Raw genomic sequence first — 25,601 nt, 5'->3', positions numbered from 1 at the left:
GAGAGTGCAGATTAACGAGAGCGAAAATGATCAAACTCAGAGGAAATCAAAGTTCTTATTGAGTGTTTTGCTAGCTGCCAAAATGAATACCTACGTGATATTTATATGCTAGTTAAGTTGAATTTCTTGTAATTGGTCATCTCTAGGACACTGGTGGCAAGAAATGGCATGTACAAAAGATGACGTTATGATAGTCATGGAAGATTTCAAAATGCTGGTAGATCAGGATAATCAATTTGGTAATGGATCACAAGAGAATGAATTTGCAGAATGTTTACAAGATGGCTATTTGGAACAGCTTGTGGTTGAGGCCACTAGGGGAAAGGCTATTTCCCTGGTTGTTGCATAATGAACCAGATTTGTTTAGATATCTTAAGGTAAAGAAACCCTTAGGAAGCAGTGATCATAATATGATATAATTCACACTGCAGTTTGAGAAGGAGAAGATAAAGTCAGATGTATCAGCATTACAGTGGAATAAAGAGAACTACAGAGGCATGAGAGAGGAGCTGTCCATAATTGATTGGAAGTGGACACTAGTGGGGATGACGGCGGAACAGCAATGGCTGGAGTTTTTGGGAGCAGGACAGATTCATCCCAGAGAAGAAGCATTCTAAAAGAATGGTGAGGCAACCATAGCTGATAATGGACGTCAAAGACATAACAAAAATGAATGGGAAGCAAAAGGATTGGGAAGCTTTCAAAAACCAACAGAAGGCAACTAAAAAAGCAATAAGGAGAGAAAAGATGAAGATATAAAGGAAGATATAGAACATATAAATCTACAGCACATTACAGGCCCTTCAGCCCACAACATTGTGCCGACCACGTAACCTACTCTTGAAACTGCCTAGAATTTCCCTACTGTATAACCCTCTATTTTTCTAAGCTCCATGTACCTTTATAAGAGTCTCTTAAAAGACCCTATTGTATCCCCCTCTATCACCGTTACTGGCAGTGTATTTCACGCACCCACAATTTTTTTAATATAAGTATGAAGAGTAAAAGAGAGGTGAGGGTGTATGTTGGACAAATGCAATGTAATGCTGAAGAGGTAATACTGAGGGACAAAGAAATGGCAGATGAACCATATAATTATTTTGCATCAGTCTTAACTGTAGAAGACACTAGCAGTATGCCAGAAATTTGAGTGTCAGTGGGGGGGGGGGGCGGGGGAGAGGCAGAAGAGTGTGTTGCTGCTATTATTAAAGAGAAGGTGCTGGGTAGCCAGGTAAAGCTGTTGGCTGACTGGTTATGCCTAGATCTCTTAAAGGGGCAATGTCCTCTGCTAATAACATTTTCAGTCACAATGCAGCACCAAGATAATTAATTGCAGCAACATTTATTGCTCTCACTTGGGACTTCAACTTTTGAGACATTTTGTTAGATATATTTATCAATGGAAGTACTGTAGAATAAAGAAGGAAAGGTGTGTCGCATCCGGAGTTTCTCTGGTTAGCAGACGATTTCCCTCCACGCCTCTCTGACGTAGTGGGGAACCACGTATGAGGCAAGTTACAGCCTTCTGCTGGGTGAGTTTCCAAAGAGATCACCAGCTTGTAACGCAGCACGGATGGAAAGCGTGCAGGGGAGCTGGCTGGATTCGAACATGGGACCTTTCGTCCTGAAGTCCGGCACTGATGCCACTACACCACCACTGTAGAATAGAAAGAGGTCTTATGTGCCAGCCATCAGGTAAAAACAATCTTGCACAGTCAAAATTAGCATCAGTGGGAAAAAGTGACCAGATGGACAAACCCAGGAACAAAGCATTAGAAATGTAACAATTTCATACCCATGAGGACAGTGAGCACATTAGCACATTTCAATGGCCAACAACCTATCTGTAACATGGAACTACCTTATCTTTCTTTCCCAGTTCTGACAAAGGGTGTTAGACTGAAGCATCAAGTATTTTCCTGCAGTGTTGACCTGTTGACTACAGTGTTTTATTTCAAATGTCCAGTTTCTGCAGTTTTCTTATGTCAATTCTACTTGGTCTGATATTCATGGCTCCCCATTAACAGCTATGAAAATATGACCGAGACAAGACTTGAATGTGGTAAGCCACGAAGTATGACTGGACCGTAACCAGACCAGTAGAAAAGATAGTCTACCAGTAAGGTCCCTTGGTGAGATCAAAAGAAGAGGTCCATAATGGGATGTTGATCTACATGCTTGCCAAGTTACTTGGAGCCATGCCTTGTCTGCTATTAAGCTTCTGGTTGCAATTTTGAATGGAGCTCATGCTTTCCAGTATTGTGGTAATCAGCTCTGTCTTCGCATAAGCTTCAACTGATCATGAGCAGAAGTTATTCTGTACTGTAACCTCTGAATTCTGCTATGCAAGCACAGACTATAGCTCTTACAGATAGTAATGTTTAAGTGTGTCAGGATCTGTAACACAATTGCAGACTAACTGATCTGATTAGTCAATGTCCTGAAAATAAAAGCAAATTCATTGGGTAAAAGTTTGTGGGTTTTTTTTTCCAGTTGTGACATTCATATTCTCACCAGAGGGACTCCAACAGCATTCTTGCCGTTACCCACCAGCCTATACTGCTGCTGCTCATGCCAAAATGGTCCATTCTATAGGCAGGCCATCTCAGCTCTGAGATGCTTGAAACTGTACTTTATGAAATCTTCTATGCTGTAATGAAGCAGCATTTCACTACAGACAGAGCATGTATAGAAGTATTGGGGCATGTGGAAGACAGGTACAAAGAATATACTGAAGGATGATTAGTTGATTCTTGGATATTGTTTCAGTTTTGATTGAACATAATCAGAAAAGACCTGATCAACTTGATTAATGCATTTATAATCTAAAAAAATGAGTACCAACTGAAGAATGGGAATATAGAAACTGTCTATTCATATTTCATATTTGGAGAGTGAGCATACATGGGTGGTCAGTTTGTAATGACTATTCCTAATTATAATTGACAATGATAAAGACTTCTTTTCCCAAACTGGTGCAACACTTAAAGTAACTATCCCAGTGCTCCAAGATGAGCAGCTCTGAAATTGTTACAAGGCAGCATCTCAGCAATGGTAACACCTAGTGCCAGATTTTTCTGAAGTGTAGCTCTGCTCGGAATTGCAGACATTTCCCAAATATAACCATCAGGAAGTTCTGAGCTCCTATTATACATTTGGATCTCAAATATCTTGAGGTATCATTGCCGACATAAGATTTTATGGAAGGAAATCAACATTTCACAAGTTCTCACCAGATAAGCTAGGAGGTCAGACTCGTTTAAGATCTGAGACTCTTTCAAGAGGTCAATGTGGCAATATTGCAGAAGTTGTAGGCTTTTCAAGTAGCTTATGGTGGTAACCCCAACAGTTACTTTTCTGGCACAACTCCAAATACAAATACCATTGTATTATTCTTAATGTAACCTTTGTGTGACTTCACCAGTTTTTAAACTGGGAATTCAATAGGGTGTTATGCCAATATTTAGTGTATCCATAAAATATCTATTGTGATCTATTAAACTAAAAGGTTGGTGGCTAAGGGAAACATGGAAAAATGAGAATATACATTTCTGCCTGAATAAAGTAGTTGAAAATCACAGTGTGCCCTTGAAAATATGTCAGGGCCTGCATTTTCCACCCTTGAAGGGCTGAAATTGACATAATTGAAAAGATGGCACCAATTCTACAGAAACAACAGGAATACTGCAGATGCTGGAAATTCAAGCAACACACATCAAAGTTGCTGGTGAACGTAGCAGGCCAGGCAGCATCTCCAGGAAGAGGTACAGTCGACGTTTCAGGCCGAGACCCTTCATCAGGACGAGCTTAAGGAAGAGTTAGTAAGAGATTTGAAAGTAGAGGGGGAGGGGGAGATCCATAATGATCGGAGAAGACAGGAGGGGGAGGGATGGAGCCAAGAGCTGGACAGGTGATTGGCAAAGGGGATATGAGAGGATCATGGGACAGGAGGTCTGGGGAGAAAGACGGGGTGGGGGGGGAGAGCCAGAGGATGAGCAAGGGGTATAGTCAGAGGACCAGAGGGAGAAAAAGGAGAATGAGAGAAAGAATGCGTGTATAAAAATAAATAACGAATGGGGTACGAGGGGGAGGTGGGGCATTAGCAGATGTTAGAGAAGTCAATGTTCATGCCATCAGGTTGGAGGCTACCCAGACGGAATATAAGGTGTTGTTCCTCCAACCTGACTGTGGCTTCATCTTTACAGCAGAGGAGGCCGTGGATAGACATGTCAGAATGGGAATGGGATGTGGAATTAAAATGTGTGGCCACTGGGAGATCCTGCTTTCTCTGGCGGACAGAGCGTAGGTGTTCAGCAAAGCAGTCTCCCAGTCTGCGTCGGGTCTCGCCAATATATAGAAGGCCACATCCGGAGCACCGGACGTAGTATATCACCCCAGCCGACTCATAGGTGAAGTGTCGCCTCACCTGGAAGGACTGTTTGGGACCCTGAATGGTGGTAAGGGAGGAAGTGTAAGGGCATGTGTAGCACTTGTTCCGCTTACAAGGAATTAGTCCTTACTCTTAATAATTTCTCCTTTGGCTCCTCCCACTTCCTCCCACTCGGGTGTAGTTATGGGCACCCGTATGGGTCCTAGCTATGCCTGCCTTTTTGTTGGCTTTGTGGAACAATCTATGTTCCATGCCTATTCTGGTATCTGTCCCACACTTTTCCTTCGCTACATCGACGACTGCATTGGCGCTGCTTCCTGCACGCATGCTGAGCTCGTTGACTTTATTAACTTTGCCTCCAACTTTCACCCTGCCCTCAAGTTAACCTGGTCCATTTCCGACACCTCCCTCCCCTTTCTAGATCATTCTGTCTCTGTCTCTGGAGACAGCTTATCCACTGATGTCTATTATAAGCCTACTGACTCTCACAGCTATCTGGACTATTCCTCTTCTCACTCTGTCTCTTACAAAAATGCCATACCCTTCTCGCAATTCCTCCATCTCCGCCGCATCCGCTCTCAGGATGAGGCTTTTCATTCCAGGACGAGGGAGATGTCCTCCTTTTTTAAAGAAAGGGGCTTCCCTTCCTCCACTATCAACTCTGCTCTCAAACGCATCTCCCCCATTTCACGCACATCTGCTCTCACTCCATCCTCCCGCCACCCCACTAGGAATAGGGTTCCCCTAGTCCTCACCTACCACCCCACCAGCCTCCGGGTCCAACATATTATTCTCCGTAACTTCCACCACCTCCAACGGGATCCCACCACTAAGCACATCTTTCCCTCCCACCCTCTCTCTGCTTTCCGCAGGGATCGCTCCCTACGCGACTCCCTTGTCCATTCTTCGTCCCCCCCCATCCCTCCCCACTGATCTCCCTCCTGGCACTTATCCTTGTAAGCGGAACAAGTGCTACACATGTCCTTACACTTCCTCCCTTACCACCATTCAGGGCCCCAAACAGTCCTTCCAGGTGAGGCGACACTTCACCCGTGAGTCGGCTGGGGTGATATACTGCGTCCGGTGCTCCCGATGCGGCCTTCTATATATTGGTGAGACCCGACGCAGACTGGGAGACCGCTTTGCTGAACACCTACGCTCTGTCCGCCAGAGAAAGCAGGATCTCCCAGTGGCCACACATTTTAATTCCACATCCCATTCCCATTCTGACATGTCTATCCACGGCCTCCTCTACTGTAAAGATGAAGCCACAGTCAGGTTGGAGGAACAACACCCTATATTCCGTCTGGGTAGCCTCCAACCTGATGGCATGAACATTGACTTCTCTAACTTCCGCTAATGCCCCACCTCCCCCTCGTACCTCATTCGTTATTTATTTTTATACACGCATCCTTTCTCTCACTCTCCTTTTTCTCCCTCTGTCCGTCTGACTATACCCCTTGCCCATCCCTCTGGTCCCCCCCCTCTTGTCTTTCTCCCCGGACCTCCTGTCCCATGATCCTCTCATATCCCCTTTGCCAATCACCTGTCCAGCTCTTGGCTCCATCCTTCCCCCTCCTGTCTTCTCCTATCATTTTGGATCTCCTCCTCCCCCTCCCACTTTCAAATCTCTTACTAACTCTTCCTTCAGTTAGTCCTGACGAAGGGTCTCAGCCTGAAACGTCGACTGTACCTCTTCCTGGAGATGCTGCCTGGCCTGCTGCGTTCACCAGCAACTTTGATGTGTGTTACCAATTCTACAGATACTGAATTGCAAATATTAGAACATTTGTACGCCGTTAGCTCAGGGAACTTTCTTTCAACAGCCCTCTAATAATCATCACTTGAAAGATTAAGTAGCAAGTGATGGTTTAGTTTCCTTATGCCTCTAGCTATCATAAATATCAAAACAAAATCCCTGTATACTCTAGTGCATTCATTGTCCAAAAAGTTTTCATTGTACTGCCAATTGGCCCTACCCCCTTTAATTATCACCATTTACTAACATGAATACTTCAACCACGCTTACCTTTGTCAATATTATCAAATAGGATGGTGACATGGTCATCACGGTCACTTCTACTTTGCTCATGATTAAAACCAATGGTATGCAGTAACTCATGATGTATTACCCCACGAGTGACACAACCATTTTTGTCGAGTGAAACATTCTGTATTTGCTTAAGATATCCTACATGTGACCAGCAGCTAAAAATAAACAATTAAGATGAAAAACTTAATATTTCATTCTTCGAAATCCGCTGAGTTAAATTTTTCAGCAATGTTATTCTGATGGTTAATTATTTTATCAACAAACAGGAATTAAAATTCTTCTATTTGCTGTTTTATGTGCAGTGGTTTTCCAGTCTACACCAAATAAGTGAATTACCTGCTCAGATCTCAATGCTTCTGTGTCACTTCAGAATTCTGGAATGCTTTGAATTAGAATTTCCATATATGAAGTACTTTATGTCATTTTAATTAGGCAATAATAAAGATTTCTATCAACCTAAAGTAGCTCAGCTTCTAGTTTATAGTGAGATAAAGTTGCCCAAGATACAATGTTTGTGGGATCACAGACTCATTATCCTACACCTCAGTTCCATTTCACCAGGTGTCTTGTCCTTTAGTTCACCTTTCCTAACCTCCTTCTGCCTCTCCTAAGTGGTCCCATATGCTGATCACCCTCCCCTTATCTGGTTCCAACTATCACTTATTCAGCCTCTATCTCCAACCCATCCCCTTCCCCTTTCTGTTTTCATCTATCAACCTGTCTCAATATTCCTCCTTCTCCCACCTGGCTCTATTTACCCATCAGTCTCGCCCCCTTTCTCAGCCGTCCCCACCCACACCTGTTCCATTGATCATCCACCTGCCTCTATCTTACCCTTCCCTCCCACTTTGATATACTAGCTATCCTTTCTCTATGTTCTCAATCTCTCAATTCTGAAGCAGGGCCTTGATCCTAAACATCAAACATTCCTTTGCTTCCACAGAAGCTGATGACTTCTTCCAGCAGTTTTGTTTTCTTTGCTCCTGATTATAGCATCTGTGGTTTCTTTCATCTTCTTTCTGAAAAGATCATTGCTTTTATGACTCACAAGTCCACTCTCCCATCTCCATTATTGCATGGTGCCTGTCAACATAATTGCAGAAAATACCTGCACTTTATCTTTGGCCCTTCCAATCAAGGACCAAGCAATCCTTTTGGGTGAAGTATCTCTTCCAATCTGACGTAATACATTCAGTACTTACAATGTAGTCTTTCTGTTATTGCAGAAACCAAATGTAGATCTAGTAAATGTGAAGCAAAAGCTTTTACTCAAACTGCAGGGACAGCCATTAGCTTTCATTGCAGGAGATACACTAACATTGTAGTCTAATGAAAGGTCGTTGACTTGAAATTTTCACAGTTTCTCTCTCCACTGATGTTTCTAAACCTTCTGATAACTTCTGCTATTTCTTTATTCTGTCAATGTTCTCCAATGTGAAACTGAGTCTTTTCTCCTGTTAAATGTATTCTTGCAATATTTACATGAAAGACTCTGAAGGAGGGACTTTTATAAGGACCTGAAAAAAATGATAAACTTATTTGATTAAATAGGACATCTGCTCTTTGTTGCTGCTTCTGCCACAGTGCCACTGTATGGATAGGATTGAAAGCACTTAAAACAGAAGTGAGAGTTAGCCAAAAATGCTTTAAACAGGAATTCATGACACTAAGTTAATCACATCCAATTGCTGAAGACTGAGTGAAGGACAGTGCTTTTATCATAACTGGTCATTAATTCCTTGTCACTGTGTATCATGAAGTAGTCAAATGATACAATGAATTAAAATAAAACCTGCATATACTTCCATGTGGGACTTCTTATTGCTGGATGACTGTTGACATTCACAGCTTTGAAATATAACCTATTTCATTGTGTACTAATCCGATCTACAAAGCATGTCTAGTAGTTTCTAGAAAACTCAATGAGCTCTGATTAAGTGGTTAATAGTTTGAATGTTGGAATGGTTTGAGGACCTAGTTACCTATATCTGCTGCTATTTTCTCATGTTCTTAAGATGGGCAGGTTCATGGAAGGTAGAATGAAATCTGGCCAGGAAGGAATTTGAGTCGGAGAATTAAAAAATGATTTCATTAATAGAGGGTTTGAGATAAAATCAGAGGTACAGGTATTATTGTGGATGAAGAATGGGGCCGCCAACAAAACCAAACAGTGAAAACCCGTGTCAATACGAGGAAATCTGCAAATGCTGGAATTTCAAGCAACACACATAAAAATTGCTGATGAACGCAGCAGGCCAGGCAGCATTCCTAGGAAGAGGTACAGTCGACGTTTTGGGCCGAGACCCTTCGTCAGGACTAACTGAAGGAAGAGCTTGTAAGAGATTTGAAAGTGGCAGGGGGAGGGGGAGGGATGGAGCCAAGAGCTGGACAGGTGATTGGCAAAAGGGCTATGAGAGGATCATGGGACAGGAGGTCCGGGGAGAAAGAAAGGGGGAGGGGGGAAGCCCAGACGATGGGCAAGGGGTATAGTCAGAGGGACAGAGGGAGAAAAAGGAGAGAGAGAAAAAGAATGTGTGTATATAAATAAAGAACAAATAGGGTATGAAGGGGAGGTGGGGCATTAGTGGAAGTTAGAGAAGTCAATGTTCATGCCATCAGGTTGGAGGCTCCCCAGACGGAATATAAGGTATTGTTCCTCCAACCTGAGTGTGGCTTCATCTTTACAGTAGAGGAGCCCATGGATAGACATGTCAGAATGGGAATGGGATGTGGAATTAAAATGTGTGGCCACTGGGAGATCCAGCTTTCTCTAGCGGACAGAGCGTAGGTGTTCAGCAAACAGTCTCCCAGCCTACACCAGATCTCACCAATATATAGAAGGCCGCATCGGGAACACCGGACGCAGTATATCACCCCAGTTGACTCACAGGAGAAGTGTCGTCTTACCTGGAAGGACTGCCTGGGGCCCTGAATGGTGGTGAGGGAGAAAGTGTAAGGGCATGTGTAGCACTTGTTCCGCTTACAAGGATAAGTGCCAGGGGGGAGATCAGTGGGGAGGGATGGGGGGACGAATGGACAAGGGAGTCGCGTAGGGAGTGATCCCTGCGGAAAGCAGAGACAGGGTGGGAGGGAAAGATGTGCTTAGTGGTGGGATCCCGTTGGAGGTGGCAGAAGTTACGTGGAATTACATGTTGGATTTGGAGGCTGGTGGCGTGGTAGGTGAGGACAAGGGGAACCCTATTCCTAGTGGGGTGGCAGGAGGATGAGGTGAGAAATCCATGTCAAAGAAGACTGGTCAACAACATGATACCTTACTTCCAACAAACTTCCCATGAAAGAGAGGGAGGGAAGGGCACAGAAGGATTTCCTAGGAAGCATTTAATCAGCAGCAACTACGCTCCAGAAACAAGACTCTCCTGAACTTCAGTAATGGAGCTGGAAATATTTGTGATGGTGATTATACAGATGCTGAATTCCAACTATCATGGGCTCATTGATGTAAAAAAAAACACATGAAAAAAGATCAAAATTCTTTAGCAACGAATTTCCACTGCTTGACTGTCATCAACAATAAAGACTGAGAAAGACCCTGGAAAATATTCTAAGGTGCTACCGCACAACAACGATAGACATTGGTGAAATTTACCACCACATTCAACTATCTGCCGTTTTTTGGAGGAATTAATATGCGATAATTATCAACATAAATTCCATAATCTTGGAGTACTGGAAGGTTTACGAAAGAAACTTAGAAGGGAGGGAGGGAAGGGGAAGGAGGGGAGAGGGGAGAGAGATAGAGGAGAGGAGAGGTGGATGGGGGAAACAGGGGAGGGAGAGAGAGGGGGAGGGAAGGATAGGGAGGGAGGGGGGAGAGAGAGGGGGAGAGAGGAGGGGGGGGAGAGGGGGAGAGAGGGGGGGAGAGGGGGGAAAGGGGGCAGAGAGCAGAGAGGGGAGAGGGGGGGGGGGGGGGGGGGGGGGGGGGGGGGGGGGGGGGGGGGGGGGGGGGGGGGGGGGGGGGGGAGGGGGGGAGAGGGGGGGAGGGGGGGAGGGGGGAGGGGGGAGGGGAGGGGGAGGGAGGGGGAGGGAGGGGAGGGAGGGGGAGGGAGGGGGAGGGAGGGGGAGGGAGGGGGGAGGAGAAGAAGGAGAAGAAGGAGAGGGGAGGAGAAGGAGAAGGAGAGGAGAGGGGAGGAGAAGGAGAGGAGAGGAGAGGGGTGAGATGGGGGAGAGAAAGTGCAGGAGAGGGAAAAAAAAATTAAATAACTTTTAGATGACTTCACAGCCAGGACTGGAAAAGATGCTATCTCCTTTCAGCATGTGGTTGGCAAGGAGGAAGTAGGGAAATATATTGGTATTGTTCAGCATTCAACACAGTCATTCCTCAGAAACTGATTGGAAAGCTGAGCCTACTGGGCCTGAACACCTCCCTCTGCAACTGGATCCTAGACTTCCTGACTGGGAGACCTCAGTCAGTCCGGATAGGAAGCAGCATGTCCAACACCATCACACTGAGCACGGGCCCCCCCAGAGCTGTGTGCTCAGTCCACTGCTGTTCACTCTCCTGACCCACAACTGTGCTGCAATACACAGCTCGAATCACATCATCAAGTTCGCCGATGACACGACCGTGGTGGGTCTCATCGGCAAGAACGATGAGTCAGCATACAGAGAGGAGGTGTAGCGGCTAATGGACTGGTGCAGAGCCAACAACCTGTCTCTGAATGTGAACAAAACAAAAGAGATGGTTGTTGACAGGTATACTGGACAGGTATATGGAGGAATTTAAGGTGGGGGGTTATATGGGAGGCAGGGTTTGAGGGTCGGCACAACATTGTGGGCCGCAAGGCCTGTACCGTGCTGTACTGTTCTATGTTCTATGCTTGACTTCAGGAGCACACGGAGTGACCACTCTCTGCTGAACATTGACGACTCCTCCGTTGAGATCGTTAAGAGCACCAAATTTCTTGGTGTTCACCTGGTGGAGAATCTCACCTGGTCCCTCAACACCAGCTCCATAGCAAAGAAAGCCCAGCAGCATCTCTACTTTCTGCGAAGGCTGAGAAAAGTCTATCTCCCACCCCCCCATCCTCACCACATTCTACAGTGGTTGTATTGAGAGCATCCTGAGCAGCTGCATCACTGCCTGGTTCGGAAATTGCACCATCTCGGATCGCAAGACCTGCAGTGGATAGTGAGGTCAGTTGAGAAGATCATCGGGGTCTCTCTTCCCGCCATTACAGACATCTACACCACACGCTGCATCCATAAAGCAAACAGCATTATGAAGGACCCATGCACCCCTCATACAAACTCCTCTCCCTCCTGCCATCTGGCAAAAGGCACCAAAGCACTCGGGTGCTCACGACGAGACTATGTAACAGTTTCTTCCCCCAAGCCATCAGACTCCTCAATACCATGAGCCTGGACTGACACCAACCTACTGCCCTCTACTGTGCCTATTGTCTTGTTCATTATTTATTGTAATGCCTGCACTGTTTTGTGCACTTTATGCAGTCTGCAGTCTAGTGTAGTTTTGTGTTGTTTTAAGTAATTCAGTGTAGTTTTTGTATTATTTCATGTAGCACCATGGTCCTGAAAAATGTTGTCTCGTTTTTACTGTGTACTGTACCAGCAGTTATGGTCAAAGTGACAATAAAAAGTGACTTGACTTGACTTGATTTTCATTCTGGAAAATACGTTTTACTTTGCCCTCATGTAGCCTGAGGCAGAATTTACAAAGTGAAAATACAGTAGAAACCAGCACAACCAGGCTTGGAGTACAATTTAACAGGTACTCGTGCTTGTTGCAGTGACTCTGCCCAATCTGTTTTCTTAGTATATTTACTGTCTGAATGGGAGATGTTTTTTCTTCCCCTGGCAGGAGAAATCTAAAACCCAGGGTCATAGAATGAGACTATAGGTAATACTTTTGACCAGTATAGGTCTCTTCATCATGAGCAAAAGGTACTCAACAGCTGGAAGCCAGAGTGAAAGGAAAAATTTGTGCTGTACAAGTTCAGACTGCTGCTTCTGTAATCATTTGCCAGGCGCAAATGTGGTACCAAAGGGCATGGATCTGATGATATTTATCTGGATGACAGTGACCATGATACAATAATTGCCATACACTAATTCCTTAACTTTGAGCCAACTAACCCATATTGGTGTCATAGCCCTTCAGGCCAAAACTATTCTTGGCTATCCTCACCAGTCATCTGTAACCTTTTTCACCGAAAGAGAGCAGCTTTCCACCAGCCATACTGCAACCACTACATAGCACATCAAACAGTAACACTGTAACAAACATTCCAGCTTGATTTTGGTATTATTTAAAATTCTTTACAAATTTCACTGAAGAGTTTTGTGCTGGTTTCTACTCTATTTTCACTTTGTAAATTCTGCCTCAGGCTACATGAAGGCAAAGTAAAGTGGGGTTTGTGATTAGGGATTTTAAATTTCAGTTCTTTACAACACCAATGATTTTTCCCCCATTTACCTGCTCTCCAGCTGCTTACTATGTAGCTAACTGCATCTGAATAGAGGGTGTAAGTGATTACCCTAATATAAGAGTAAACATCTGTAAATTGGAGAAACTAACATTAAAACATTTGACCATTGTCTCTAAGCATATAGCCAACATCAAGCAGTAGATGGCTGGGTTTAGTGAGGTTATCTTTTCTGAAATGTAGGTGTTTTATGCACAGTCCGTGGTGAGGTTCAAAAAAAAAGAAAGCATCCCTGAAAAACCTTAGGGAGCCATTGCCATTCTTCAGCACATCACCCATCAGCACTCTACCCACAGCTGCTTCCTCTTTCTTATCCTCTCTCTTCTAGCAGCTTGTTCTCACCTGTGTACCACCTACTAATTCTGCTTTTCATGCACTATTCTATAGGGAATGCTTTCTAATGCATAATGCTCAGAACAAATAATTCATAAGAATGCAATTAAGATGAACTCCCTTCAGCGTTAATCACCGTAAATCTTAATAATTTTGAAGAATTCCATAAAGATTACATTTTTGTAGAAACATTGATTTGGAGCATTTATTAATAACAGTTCATACCAAATCAGCTTTGCATGGTATTTGTTTTCACAATTTAACAACTCAACAGACTAACTGGTTGTTGAGTGTTGTTGGCAGACATAATACGTTCTCCAAATGTCATTGTAAATTTCAATCTCCACATTTTTTATCCAGTTTTAGTATGCCAATGATCACATTGTTGCAGAGAATCTGCCTTTACTATGAAGTGAGTTTCCAGTTCTCTCAAAATTAGGCATTGCTTTCAATAATTAGGCGCTTTTTTCAGAAGCAATAATATGGCCAATTTGCTTACATGACACATATACCAGAACATATAACTCAAAAAATAGTTTTAAAAACTATGGCATTTTGTAGATTATTAAAATATATTGACTTCCTTGTCAATTGGTAAGACCTTCATATTCTATCAGTTCGTTCACATAATAACTGCAGCAGATACAAAAAGGCATAGATCTGAATATCAATATTCATGAACTTACCCATCTTCTGCAACTATTCGAACATAGTTTCGTTCTTGCTGCCTATATACGAATCTTATGCATGTTAGCATAGCAAAGTGCTGCATGGCATTGTGTATAACAGCCTGTTCTGACTTACCTATAGTTACAAAAGTACAATATTGTTCATCATTTATTACATGCACAAGCATATAATTTATAAGCTGTAAAAAATATAATGCAATTATTCAAAAATCTAATGAAGGAAAACAGAACATGGCTAGAGACTTTTAAAATCAGGTATTTCAATTCAAATTGAATGCTAGTTTTAAAGCAGAAAAAGAAATAATGGGAGTCTAATAACTGCCATTTGTATACAAGATTCAAGATTGTTTATTATCATTTCCAGTACACAAGCATCAAGGAGAACAAAATAATAATTACTCCAGATCAGATGCAGCACAAAAAATTAAACACAATAAGATAAAGAATACAATAATAAAAAAAACCACAACAAATATAAATACTTCTCTGAGGTCTCTGTTAGTCAGACCATGGATATTGTGTCCTAGCTGTCTAGATACGCAAGCCTGGGCAGTATGATATGGAGAGCTGTTGCCCATGTAGCATACTCCCCCTCTCCACGCATTTTATGAACCCAAAGGAATGGCAGAGACCGATACAGTTTGGAACCAGCAGCATCGCAGGAGTTGCCAGTCAATAACCATCTCCTTTGTCTTGCTATATTGATGAAGGGTTATTTACATAGAACCATGTACTGAGCTCTTCCACCTCCTTTCTGTAGGCAGTCTCACTGATGTTAGTGATGAGCCCCAGCATGGCATGTCATTGGTAAACTTGTCAGAGATTATTTGGGTGTTTGGCCATGCAGTTGTGTGTGAGCAGAGTGAACAGGCATGGGCTCACAATGAGTGGCTACTGGGAGATCCCACCTTCTCTGATGGACTGAGGTTATTTTTAACTGAACAACCTCTTGGGATTTTCTTTAATCCTGCCTGCCAAATCAATCTCATATCCTCTAGCCTGGGTTTAAAGCTTTATACTTGTTGAGGGATTTACTTGTAACAAGCTGCCTAATGTGATGTATGCTTCCTTGTTTTTCCTTACCAGAGCCTTGATATCTCTATTCTGGCAGAGTTCCCTGATCTTGACGTATCTATCCTTCATCTTGAATGGCAGGCAGTGACTAGTGGGGTACCGCAAGGCTCAGTGCTGGGACCCCAGCTGTTTACAATATATATTAATCACTTAGATGAGGGAATTAAATGCAGCATCTCCAAGTTTGCGGATGACACGAAGCTGGGCGGCAGTCTTAGTTGTGAGGAGGATGCTAAGAGGATGCAGGGTGACTTGGATAGGTTAGGTGAGTGGACAAATTCATGGCAGATGCAATTTAATGTGGATAAATGTGAGGTTATCCACTTTGGCGGCAAAAACAGGAAAACAGATTATTATCTGAATGGTGGCTGATTAGGAAAAGGGGAGGTGCTATGAGACCTCGGTGTCATTATACACCAGTCATTGAAAGTGGGCATGCAGGTACAGCAGGTGGTGAAAAAGGCGAATCGTATGCTGGCATTTATAGCAAGAGGATTCGAGTGCAGGAGCAGGGAGGTACTACTGCAGTTGTACAAGGCCTTGGTGAGACCACACCCAGAGGATTGTGTGCAGTTTTGGTCCCCTAACCTGAGGAAAGGCATTGTTGCCATAGAGGGAGTACAAAGGTGGTTCACCACATTGATTCCTGGGATGGCAGGACTTTCATATGATGAAAGACTGGATCGACTAGGCTTAGCTACTCTCTGGAATTTAGAAGATTGGGGGGGGGGGGATCTTATTGACACATATAAAATCCTAAAGGGATTGGACAGGCTAGATGCAGGAAGATTGTTCTCGATGTTGGGGAAGTCCAGAACGAGGGGTCACAGTTTGAGGATAAAGGGGAAGGCTTTTAGGACCTAGATTAGGTAAAACTTCTTCACACAGAGTGGTAAATCTGTGGAATTCTCTGCCACAGGAAACAGTTGAGGCCAGTTCATTGGCTATATTTAAGAGGGAGTTAGATATGGCCCTTGTGGCTAAAGGGATCAGGGGGTATGGAGGGAAGGCTGGTACAGGGTTCTGAGTTGGATGATCAGCCATGATCATACTGAATGGTGGTGCAGGCTCGAAGGGCCGAATGGCCTACTCCTGAACCTATTTTCTATGTTTCTATTGACAGGAATATACTGCCTCTGGGTTCTTGATATGACCCTTTTGAAGCCTCCCATTTGTAAACTTTTCCTTTAAATAGAATCACCTGGACTATCTCAGGTAGATCTTGCCACATGGCCTCAAAGTTGAGACCTCCCACCAGCACTAGGGTAGAAAAGTATAAAATTAGTGGAATTAGATTTAAGGTGAGAGTGGAAGGATTTAAAATGGATCTAAATAGCAAGCTTTTTACATAGAGGGTGATGGGTAAATGGTATGAGCTGTCAGAGGCAGCTTTATAGCTGGATACAATTTCAATGTTTAAAAGTCATTCAGACAGGTACATGGAAAGAAAAGATTTAGAGGAATATGGGATAAACAAGGCAAATTGGATTATTTAAGCAGACATTTTGGTTGACATAGATAAGTTGAGCCAAGTGGCCTCTTTCCATGCCGTATAAATCTACGTAACCTATATATAGATTTGAAGACCTTGCAGAGAAAGAAGCATTGAAAACATGAAGAGACTTGAAACAAAAGTAATTTATAGTAATTTTTTATCTTTGCATATTATGTAAGTCAGTTATAACAAACCTTATTCAGATTCTGAGTTTTAAGACTGTAGTTTGCCTTAACTTTAACTCAACATAGGGGAGACACCTAAACAGATCTATGTATATGTTAGTTTTTGACAAAATTAGAACGTACAGCCAGAAATGCACTGGAATGGTAATTTTCTTAGCTCACAGAAATGTTAAAATTTCAGCTAAGTAGGTGAGCTGAAGCAGAAATGGAGTCAAATGAGAAATAGGAAGAGCCAAGAATAGTTCCTTGGAAGCATGAAAGATAATGGTGCAGGCACTCGATTGACAGATCAGCACATAGGAGGAAGATTGGAAATGTGCCTGAATGGTGCCACAACAACAACCTCTTATTCAATGTCAGCAAGACCAAGGAGCTGATTATTGACATCAAAGCATGAAACTGGAGGTCCACAAGCCAGTCCTTATCGGGGGATCTGAGGTGGAGAGGGTTAGCAACTTAAAATTCCTCAGTGTTACCAATTCAGAGGATCTGTCCTGGGTCCAGCACAAGTGTAATTACAAAGACAGCACGGCAGCGCTCCTACTCCTTTGGGAGTTTGCAAAGTTTCAGCATTAGACTTTGACTAACTTCTCTAGACGTCTGGTGGAGAGTATAGTGACTGGCTGCATCACAGGCTTGCATGGAAATACCAATACTCTTGAATGGAAAATCCTACAAATAAATAAGGCATACTGCCCAGTCTATCACGAATAAAGCCCTTCCCATTATTGAGCACATCTACATGGAGTGCTGTCGCAGGAAAACAACATTTGTCACCAAGGACTCCCACTAACCAGGTCATGCTCTTGTCTCGCTGCAGCCATCAGGAAGGTGGTACAGGAGCCTCAGAGCTCAGATCACTAGGTTCAGGAAGAGTTATTACCCCTCAACCATCAGGCTCTTGAACCTGAGGGAATAACTTCACTCATTTGAACTTGCCCCAGCACTGAACTGTTCCCACAAGCTTTGTACTCATGTTCAAGGACTCTTTGCCTTAGGTACTCAATATTTATTGCCTGTTTATTATCATTTTTTGTTTCTTTCTGTATTTGCACAGTTTGTTGACTTTTACACACTAGTTGTCTGCCCTGTTGGTGCGATCTTTCATTGAATATATTATGGCTACTGAATTTATTGAGTATGCCTACATACTATTATATATAGTGATACATATGCACTTTGATGATATATTTACTTTGAACTGATGTAGAATAGTAATCCAATTTCATAAGCAAAATTCAAAGAGTTTACTAACTTAGTAGACAAGTAGTAGAATGCCTGATATCAATTTGCTGACTCTATAGCATGAGGAAGCAAAGAATGTCACGTAATTGATACCAACTCCAAAGAAACCTTATTTTATCATAAGCATTTGACAAAACTTGATTAAGTTTACTAATGAAAATATTTCTAAATCTATTGAGAGGTATAGTTCACTTTGAGGCTAGATGGGGAGTACACAAATCCTAAATTAACTATACTGTAGTGGAATAGTTCCAAATTCATTTTGTCAATGGAAAACCTTGGACCAGAAGCACAGAGAACACTGGCACCAACTTGGCATAGTTGTCTGGAGCCCATCTTTTTCGGCATGTGGTTACCAGCTCTGTTAACACTTTTTTTGCACTGAACCATGATGCAAATACTCTAGAACAATCTATCATGTGGAACTTTATCAAGGCCTTAATGAAGTCCATACAGACCACTTCTACCACCCTGCCCTTCATTGACCTTCTTGGTTACTTCATCTTAAAACTCAATACTCAATCAAGTTCATAGGATCTGACCTCCTGTGCACAAAGATATGTAACTACCCTTAATTAACCTGCCTGTCCAGATGCTCAGAATTCTCTCCAATAACTTACTTACCACACATCAGGCTTACTGATCGATAGTTCCCAAGTTTCCCCTTTCCAGCCCTTCTTAAACTAAGGGAAAACATTCACTACCCTTTAATCTACCAGAACCTCATCTGCGGCTAACTATGATATAAGTATCACAGCTAAGGTCCCACAATTTCTTCTCTACCCTCCCAGTGTTCTTGGATAAACCTAGCCAGACCCCATATCTACCTTCATATATTTTAAGATGTACAGCACCTCTTCTGTTGTAATATGGCTTGCCCTAAGGCATCCTCATTTTCTTTTCCTAGATCAGAAGTCTTTATGTCTTTCTCCAAACATGGAGGATAAATATTTATTGAGCACCTGGTTCATCTTCTGCAGCTCCAAGCAATGATGTTCACTTTGGTCTTCGAGGGTCATTATTTCCTTTCTGGGGCATCTTTTTCCCTTAATATTATTATAAAATCTCTTTGGATTCTCCTTGGTCTTCTCACCCAAAGCTATTTTGTCCTGTTTTTGCTTTCCTGATTGCCTTCTTGAATATACTTCTGCATTCCCTATATTCCACCAGGGAATCCCAATCTCAGGTGCTTATATATACATGACCTGCTGACATCTTAGCCTGGCCAGGGCTTTAATATGCCATTATGCAGGGTTACCTCATTTAATCAACTTTGCCTTTCACTCTAATAGGAACATTTGACTTTGAACTTTTACTACATCACATTTAAAAACCTCCCACTTTTTGGTGGTCACTTTGCCCACAAACAGCCACTCCAACTTTTGCAAACTGCTGTTTAGCAGTCAAAATTTGCCTTGCTCCAACTTAGAACTTGAACCCCTGGAACAAGTGAAAGAAAATTAAAATTTTAATCACACAAAGGAGCTGGAGGAACTCATTGAGTCAGGCAACATCTATGGATGGAAATAACACTTTGATGTTTCAGTTGAAGTAAGAGTGTAACCAGTCGGTGAGGTGTGGGTAATGGGCAGAACAAGAGGGCAGGTGTTAAATACAGTATGTGGGTTATGACCAAAAGAAAAAATGGCTGGAGTCACTTACCACTTTAGCTCAAGCGTGCTTATTAGGTGCGTTAAAAATCAAACTTACAGACTTAGTGAAAATAATGAAAGGAACACCACCAATATTTACAAAAAGATATCTACCAGAAAATACAGTATTAGCTCTGTACTATTCTGTCCAGTATTGAAATCCTGGCAGTCCCTATCTCTCTTTTCCACTGAGAGCAAACAGCCTCATTTATTAGGCACCAAGACATACCATTTTAATTACTGACACAGTTAATTTAAGACTACACATGACTTAGAATATGATGCACCCCACAATGTACACAATCATTTTACAAAAAAAGTAGCATCTACATTAAATACAGTATACAAACATATACAGATTACTAAAGAAATGGAATGTATGGTGGGAAAGGCATCATAAAGCCAACCTGAGTGCATCAGTTCGGTCTAGGACCCACTATACTGGGAAAGACAGTGAAGTGTGTACTTTCAGCGCAATAACAGCAGAATGACAAGGCAAAGTTGTGTGCATGTGTAGGGTGTGTGTTATCGAGTGCTCTCTGTTACACCAGGGGAAGAGAAAAGATGGGGTGATGGGGCTAGTGTAATGGGGGGGGGGGGAAAGAGGGGAATGGTTACCATAAGTTAGAGAAATTGGTGTTCATGCTATTAGGTTGGAGACCACCAAGGCAGAACTTAAAGTGTGGTTCCACTAACCTACGACTAGCCTCAACCTGGCACTCTAATCTAGCATTGGTTCCCCTTCTCACTTCCTTCCCTTTATTGTGCATTTTACTGTGCTCTCTCATCATGTCCAATTTTCTTCAGCCCTTTGTTACTTTCACCTATTCACTTCTCGCTTCTTACAGCATACCCACCCTCTTTACCCCCACCCTTCATCTGAATCGACCTAACATGCCACGCCTTTGTTTCACCCCTTCTTCCCTCCTTTTTATACTAGCTGCCTGTTTCTTCCCAGTCTTGAAGGGTTTTGTCCCAAAACATTGATCGTCTATTTCCCTCCATTGATGCTGCCTGAATCACTGAGTTTCTTTTGCTCTTTTGTGTGTGCTCCAGCCTTCTAACATCTGCATTTTTTCATTTAAAATTTTAATCACATAACTTTGCTTTTTCAATTTTTTGTTGCATTAGACAGTCACTTGGGGTTGAGGATGTGTAACTACCAATTGGGTTTTGTGAGTAATGGAAGAGGCCAATATAGGGCTCACTGAGTTTTCCATGGATGGGGTAGACTGGTTGGCTGGGTGGGTGGTTTCTGAGGTAACCATCTACACTGGGCTTCTTTGCGCCCTTAATTCATGGATTCAAGATTCTCAATATATTCTCATTGTTACTTCTTCACTTTAAGAGCACATCCTTGAATTTTTTTCTTCTAACCTAACGTTTTACAGAGCCAGCAACCCACATTCAATTCCTGTTGCTGTCTGTAAAGTGCTTGTATGCTTCCCTCTGATCATATGGGTTTCTTCTAGGTGCTCCTCCTTCCTCCCACGTTCCAAAGACATACAGGTTAGGATAAGTAAGTTGTGGGAATGCTTTGTTGTTGCTGGAGCATGCCAAAACTTGCAGTCTGCCTCCAACACATCCTTGGGCTTTGATGGCTGTTGACGCAAACGATGCATATCATTGTATGTTTCAATGTCTTGATGTACATTTGATAAATAGAGTTATTTTTCTTTTAATTGCTTCCCATTAACAAATGATATGGCCTACCCAAAGCAGTCAACTGAATATAAGTATACTCTCACTGTTGGCAGTGCTAGTTTAGGACAGGGCAATGAGGTGGTTTGTCCATCTTTCAGGAGAACTTGGAGAATTCCACAGAGACAATTTTGGTGATCTTTTTCCAGTGCTATGAGAAGCCTGCTATATCTAACCCACGTCTTAGAAGCATACAGGGATCACTATTTACCAGTAGATCATGCATCTTGTGCCGCTAAGTGGATGGAATCCATAGCATGACTTAGTTCTTCTCCACTGGGCGTAAAACAGTTAGTATGTATTCTAGTAACGATATTCTCTGTGAAATACAGTGAGGAGACTGCTTTGTGGTCACTACAGTTAGAGCGTGTCACATTCAAGAAAGAGACTACAACTATGGCACCTTTGAGTTACCATAGTGCATCATCCTCTTCCTAGATATGAATGTTGAGATTGTGGAATCATAATTTTCAGCAGCAGATGGCATTCTGCTGCTTTTTCAGTATCACGCAAAAAGAAAACATACTATCTTCTGAGTGAAACGTGAGATGTTTGAGCCACTTTGTATTGCTTCAAAACTTGAACTAGATACTTCTGAATGCAAATCACTCGTGCTTGCATGAATGTGCTTGGTTTGGTGTAACTTGTAAAGAAGCTTGGGATGAACTCAGACTTGAATTAACATTGCTGGTCATTCCTGGGACAAGGGATGACAAGAAGTTGGATTGCACTCATTTCGCATATGTTAAAACATGCTTGTATTCAGAATTAACTCCAATTTGAGTCCCGTTCAAACAGAATTTACTAAAATACAAAATGAATTTGAATTGGATACATTTACCTGCATAAACAAGCATTAAAAGGGGGCCATACAGTTTCATGCATCTCCTGACACTTGGTTGAACAGTATTTTGAGAAGACCCTCAGGCCTCTGGAGATGCGCTGCAAGGCAGCTACATAACACCAGTGTAGAATATGACTGCAATAAAGATAGACTGAAGGGTGGGAGACAGTAACAACAAACACTCAAAGAAGGAATGCAAACCTTGCTTTGCAAGGCAGGAGAAAGCTTTTAACTATTATATAGAGGGCAAGGAAGTATATGTAATTGGCCAAGGCCATCATAAAATGAGCCTGGCATGAAGTGTCAACTGTAGCATAGTCGTATCCTCTGGGAGTGAGAGCTCCCATGAACTATCGAAATGTTATGATTAAAAACCCATAGAACAGAGATCCACACGGATGATTTATTTTATGAAAGGATTTGAGTTCCTTAAACGACAAGCCACCCATCAGGAAACAAGGAGATTTTGTAGCAAGGTAGTCACGTAACTGGAGAAAGGGAATTTTTATTCAGGGCAGATAGAGATGCAAAGTAGTAAATATTTTATCAATCATTTAGCCTCTTGATATTGTAGTTTGGTAATAGCTTGGTGTTAAGAAGTGTAGTACAGAAAAAGCTAGCTGTAATTTTTTTTGCAAGTTCTTTGGGAAATTACTTTATTAAAGAATCCCTTATAATTACAGTCAATGGTCATCTCATGCATGCTGAGCAAGAACATCTACTTATTAATCTACTATTCCCCTCTTCTTTTCAGACTGCGTATTCCTACTCATCTTCCTCTGTCAATGACTTGTTGGATTGTGCAATGTGCATCAGATAGTGCCAAAGTCTCCACATCTACTTGCAATATACTTTAGGTATAGGTAATCCAATCTCAATTTAAGGCAGCCCATGCCATATTCCATTACTTCGCTGGTACTTGGTAGTACCTGTATTAATGTTTTGTTGCAGTGGCTAGGGTGTGCATTGGTCTGTGGAGCCAAAGTGGCGGAGAATAATCTTCATTCTCCAGAATCCATCCCTCTAAGTAGTGTTGGCTGCTGAACAGAATTTTTTTTCTTGAACTAGGGGAAGCCAGAAAAGCTTCCAAGTACCAACACTTCATGCCATCTGCTTCCCAATGAAATTATTTCTTTTTGGGAACAATGCCTAAATGATCTAATGCAGTAATGAACAGCAAACTGGGAAACAAGACAAAGATCTGTAGTTGCCACTTGCAAAGTACTTTAGCAAGGAATGTATATATTAATGTAATTACAGCCTCAACAGAGGGAATAGTCCAGGCACAAAAACAGGACTGGAGGTCTTCCTGCAGTACGTCATATATTGCAGTGATAGCAGCGTAAGTAATATTGATCCTGGAAATACTTAAATTACCAGAACAGCAGGGTTGGATGTGGTGACACTTATTATTACTTTGCTTCCGGGCTCACCAACCTCCTGATCAGTTGGTCATAGCCTTAATAACACCTTCAATTATGGACTGCTGCTAGCAGTGCCAAACTGAATACTGAAAAACCACTTATGGTTAGTTATTGCACACTTTTTGCACTTTGAAAAGTTAGCTTTCTGCCCATTGAAATAGGGAAAAAACAGAGCACCATTCTATTGAAGGTGTTCCGTGATAGCTACACATTGCAATTCTCTGTACTAATTTTTGTTTGGTATGGATGGAAATAGCCATTAGATATTTAATGACCATGTGCTGATAAGAAAATGTGCTGATATGAATAATGCACAAGCACCACACCTAAGATATGTCACCACAATTCTGTTTGAAGTCAATTAGAGTGATCTACTTCGTATTGCAGAAATTGGACCAAACAGCTCACAAAAGTGGACCCTATTCAGTTCAATTCAATTTTTGTGCTTACGTTTTCCTAAATTAATGCCATACTGGTACCCTATCAGGTGAGTTCCTTATTTGGATTTAATTAATATGATTAATATTTTGGTATTAATAATTAATAACCTATAATTAAAAATTAATTATTATTGATTATTATAAGTTCCCCAACCACCACGATGTCACAGTCAATCCACCGAACCTTCCAATTTTTTGACCTCTCAAACTGCCAAACATCAATCTGTCAAAACTCTCACGGAAGATATAAACTCCAATCAAACTTCCTTCACAGCCACTATCATCAAAGTCACCTGTGACCTATGGTCTCCAATCTCCTGCCCTACTGTCAGCCCAAGTTTGGGGCCTCCAACCTTAACCCAAGGCAAAAATCTTAATTCTTCTTCCTTTTAACTAAACCCCTCAACCCATGCCACCAGCTCAAATCTTCTTTCCCAGCCTGCTCCTACTAGCCCTGAACCTAATTCTATTTCCCTAACCGAGGCTCCTATTTTCATTTCTCCCAGCCTCCTCATTTACCACCATCACTTCCATTCCAACACAAACTGTCAGTGGAATTCTTCTTCCCCCACTTCAGTTAAATCTGAATTTTGCAGGAGAATTCCCACAGGTTAAATGGCCATTTCAATAACTTATGGTATGCATTAGAAATACCAGACCTCAGATTTGTAATCATTTCAATTCATGAACAAAAGAGACAGCTCTACCGTAAAAAAAGTTGTTTGATTAATGGTCACATAAATGAATTGTTAGGAAAAAAGAAATCAAACAAATGTCACTAAAGGATCTTCATGGATACAAATTGACCAATAAACTGAAAGGGCTAACTGGTGGTGAATGGTTGTTTTTATCAGAATGGAAAGAAGTGTGCAGTATTGAACCACTCCCTTCCTTTATATATACTAGTGGTACTAATGCCAAAGGAAACCTCTCTTATCGAGTTGGAGAGATTGAACTCCCCATCCCTTAAATTACTTTTGTCTCTGAATATCTTCACATTGGTGTTATCATTTCTGAACATTTAATCAAATGTTACCTCTATTTATATTTCACAAGTTATTTCTATCTTTTTAGAGCTTTTCTATGTATACATTGGAAACATATCTATTAAAATAAACAAATCCAGAATAAGGAATTACAATAATAGTGAACAATTGAATTCAAAGCCTTAACCTAACAAAACTATGAATTCTTTGTAATATTTCATACAGTATAACAGTGGAAGTTAAAACAACAAACAACATCATACCATAATAAATCTTTCATTAAAATGTATTTCTTATGTACTATTTCATTATAACTACAGCAATTTTTCAGTATATGTATTTATCAATAGCAAATATTGGGAAAAATAATCTGACTTACTGTAGACACTATCAAGTGTATATGGTATGTAAACGATCCCAAAACGATTACGGGGCCACAAGCAGGACTTGGGACCACGGAGACACTTCTGGGCATTTTTGGAACTCCCTGTTGCAATATCTCCATATTCAATATCACCTCTATGTGGCCCTAGGTTAAAAAAATTAAGCTGTAAATACTAGAAATATTCATTAGATTCTTTAGTTGTTTTTAAGTAAAAATATGATATTCAAAAGATCGTATTTAT

General features: G+C 41.9%; 1 protein-coding gene across 1 annotated transcript in view; it reads right to left on the bottom strand.

Moving 5' to 3' along the window:
- The window catches only part of LOC134353819 (astacin-like metalloendopeptidase), a 146,461-nt gene that overhangs the window by 79,798 nt on the left and 41,062 nt on the right, over positions 1-25,601 (bottom strand). The window contains exons 5-7 of the mRNA XM_063062250.1: positions 25,355-25,504; positions 13,927-14,044; positions 6,420-6,598 (exon numbers count right to left, since the gene is read on the bottom strand). Of these exons, the coding sequence (XP_062918320.1) occupies positions 6,420-6,598; positions 13,927-14,044; positions 25,355-25,504 (447 nt within the window). The remainder of the gene's footprint in view (positions 1-6,419; positions 6,599-13,926; positions 14,045-25,354; positions 25,505-25,601) is intronic.

The sequence above is a fragment of the Mobula hypostoma genome, chromosome 11 (genome assembly GCF_963921235.1).
Source record: "Mobula hypostoma chromosome 11, sMobHyp1.1, whole genome shotgun sequence".
Taxonomy (NCBI): domain Eukaryota; kingdom Metazoa; phylum Chordata; class Chondrichthyes; order Myliobatiformes; family Myliobatidae; genus Mobula; species Mobula hypostoma.
The sequence above is the reverse complement of the archived record's forward strand: the minus strand, read 5'-3'. Positions and strand labels throughout refer to the sequence as shown.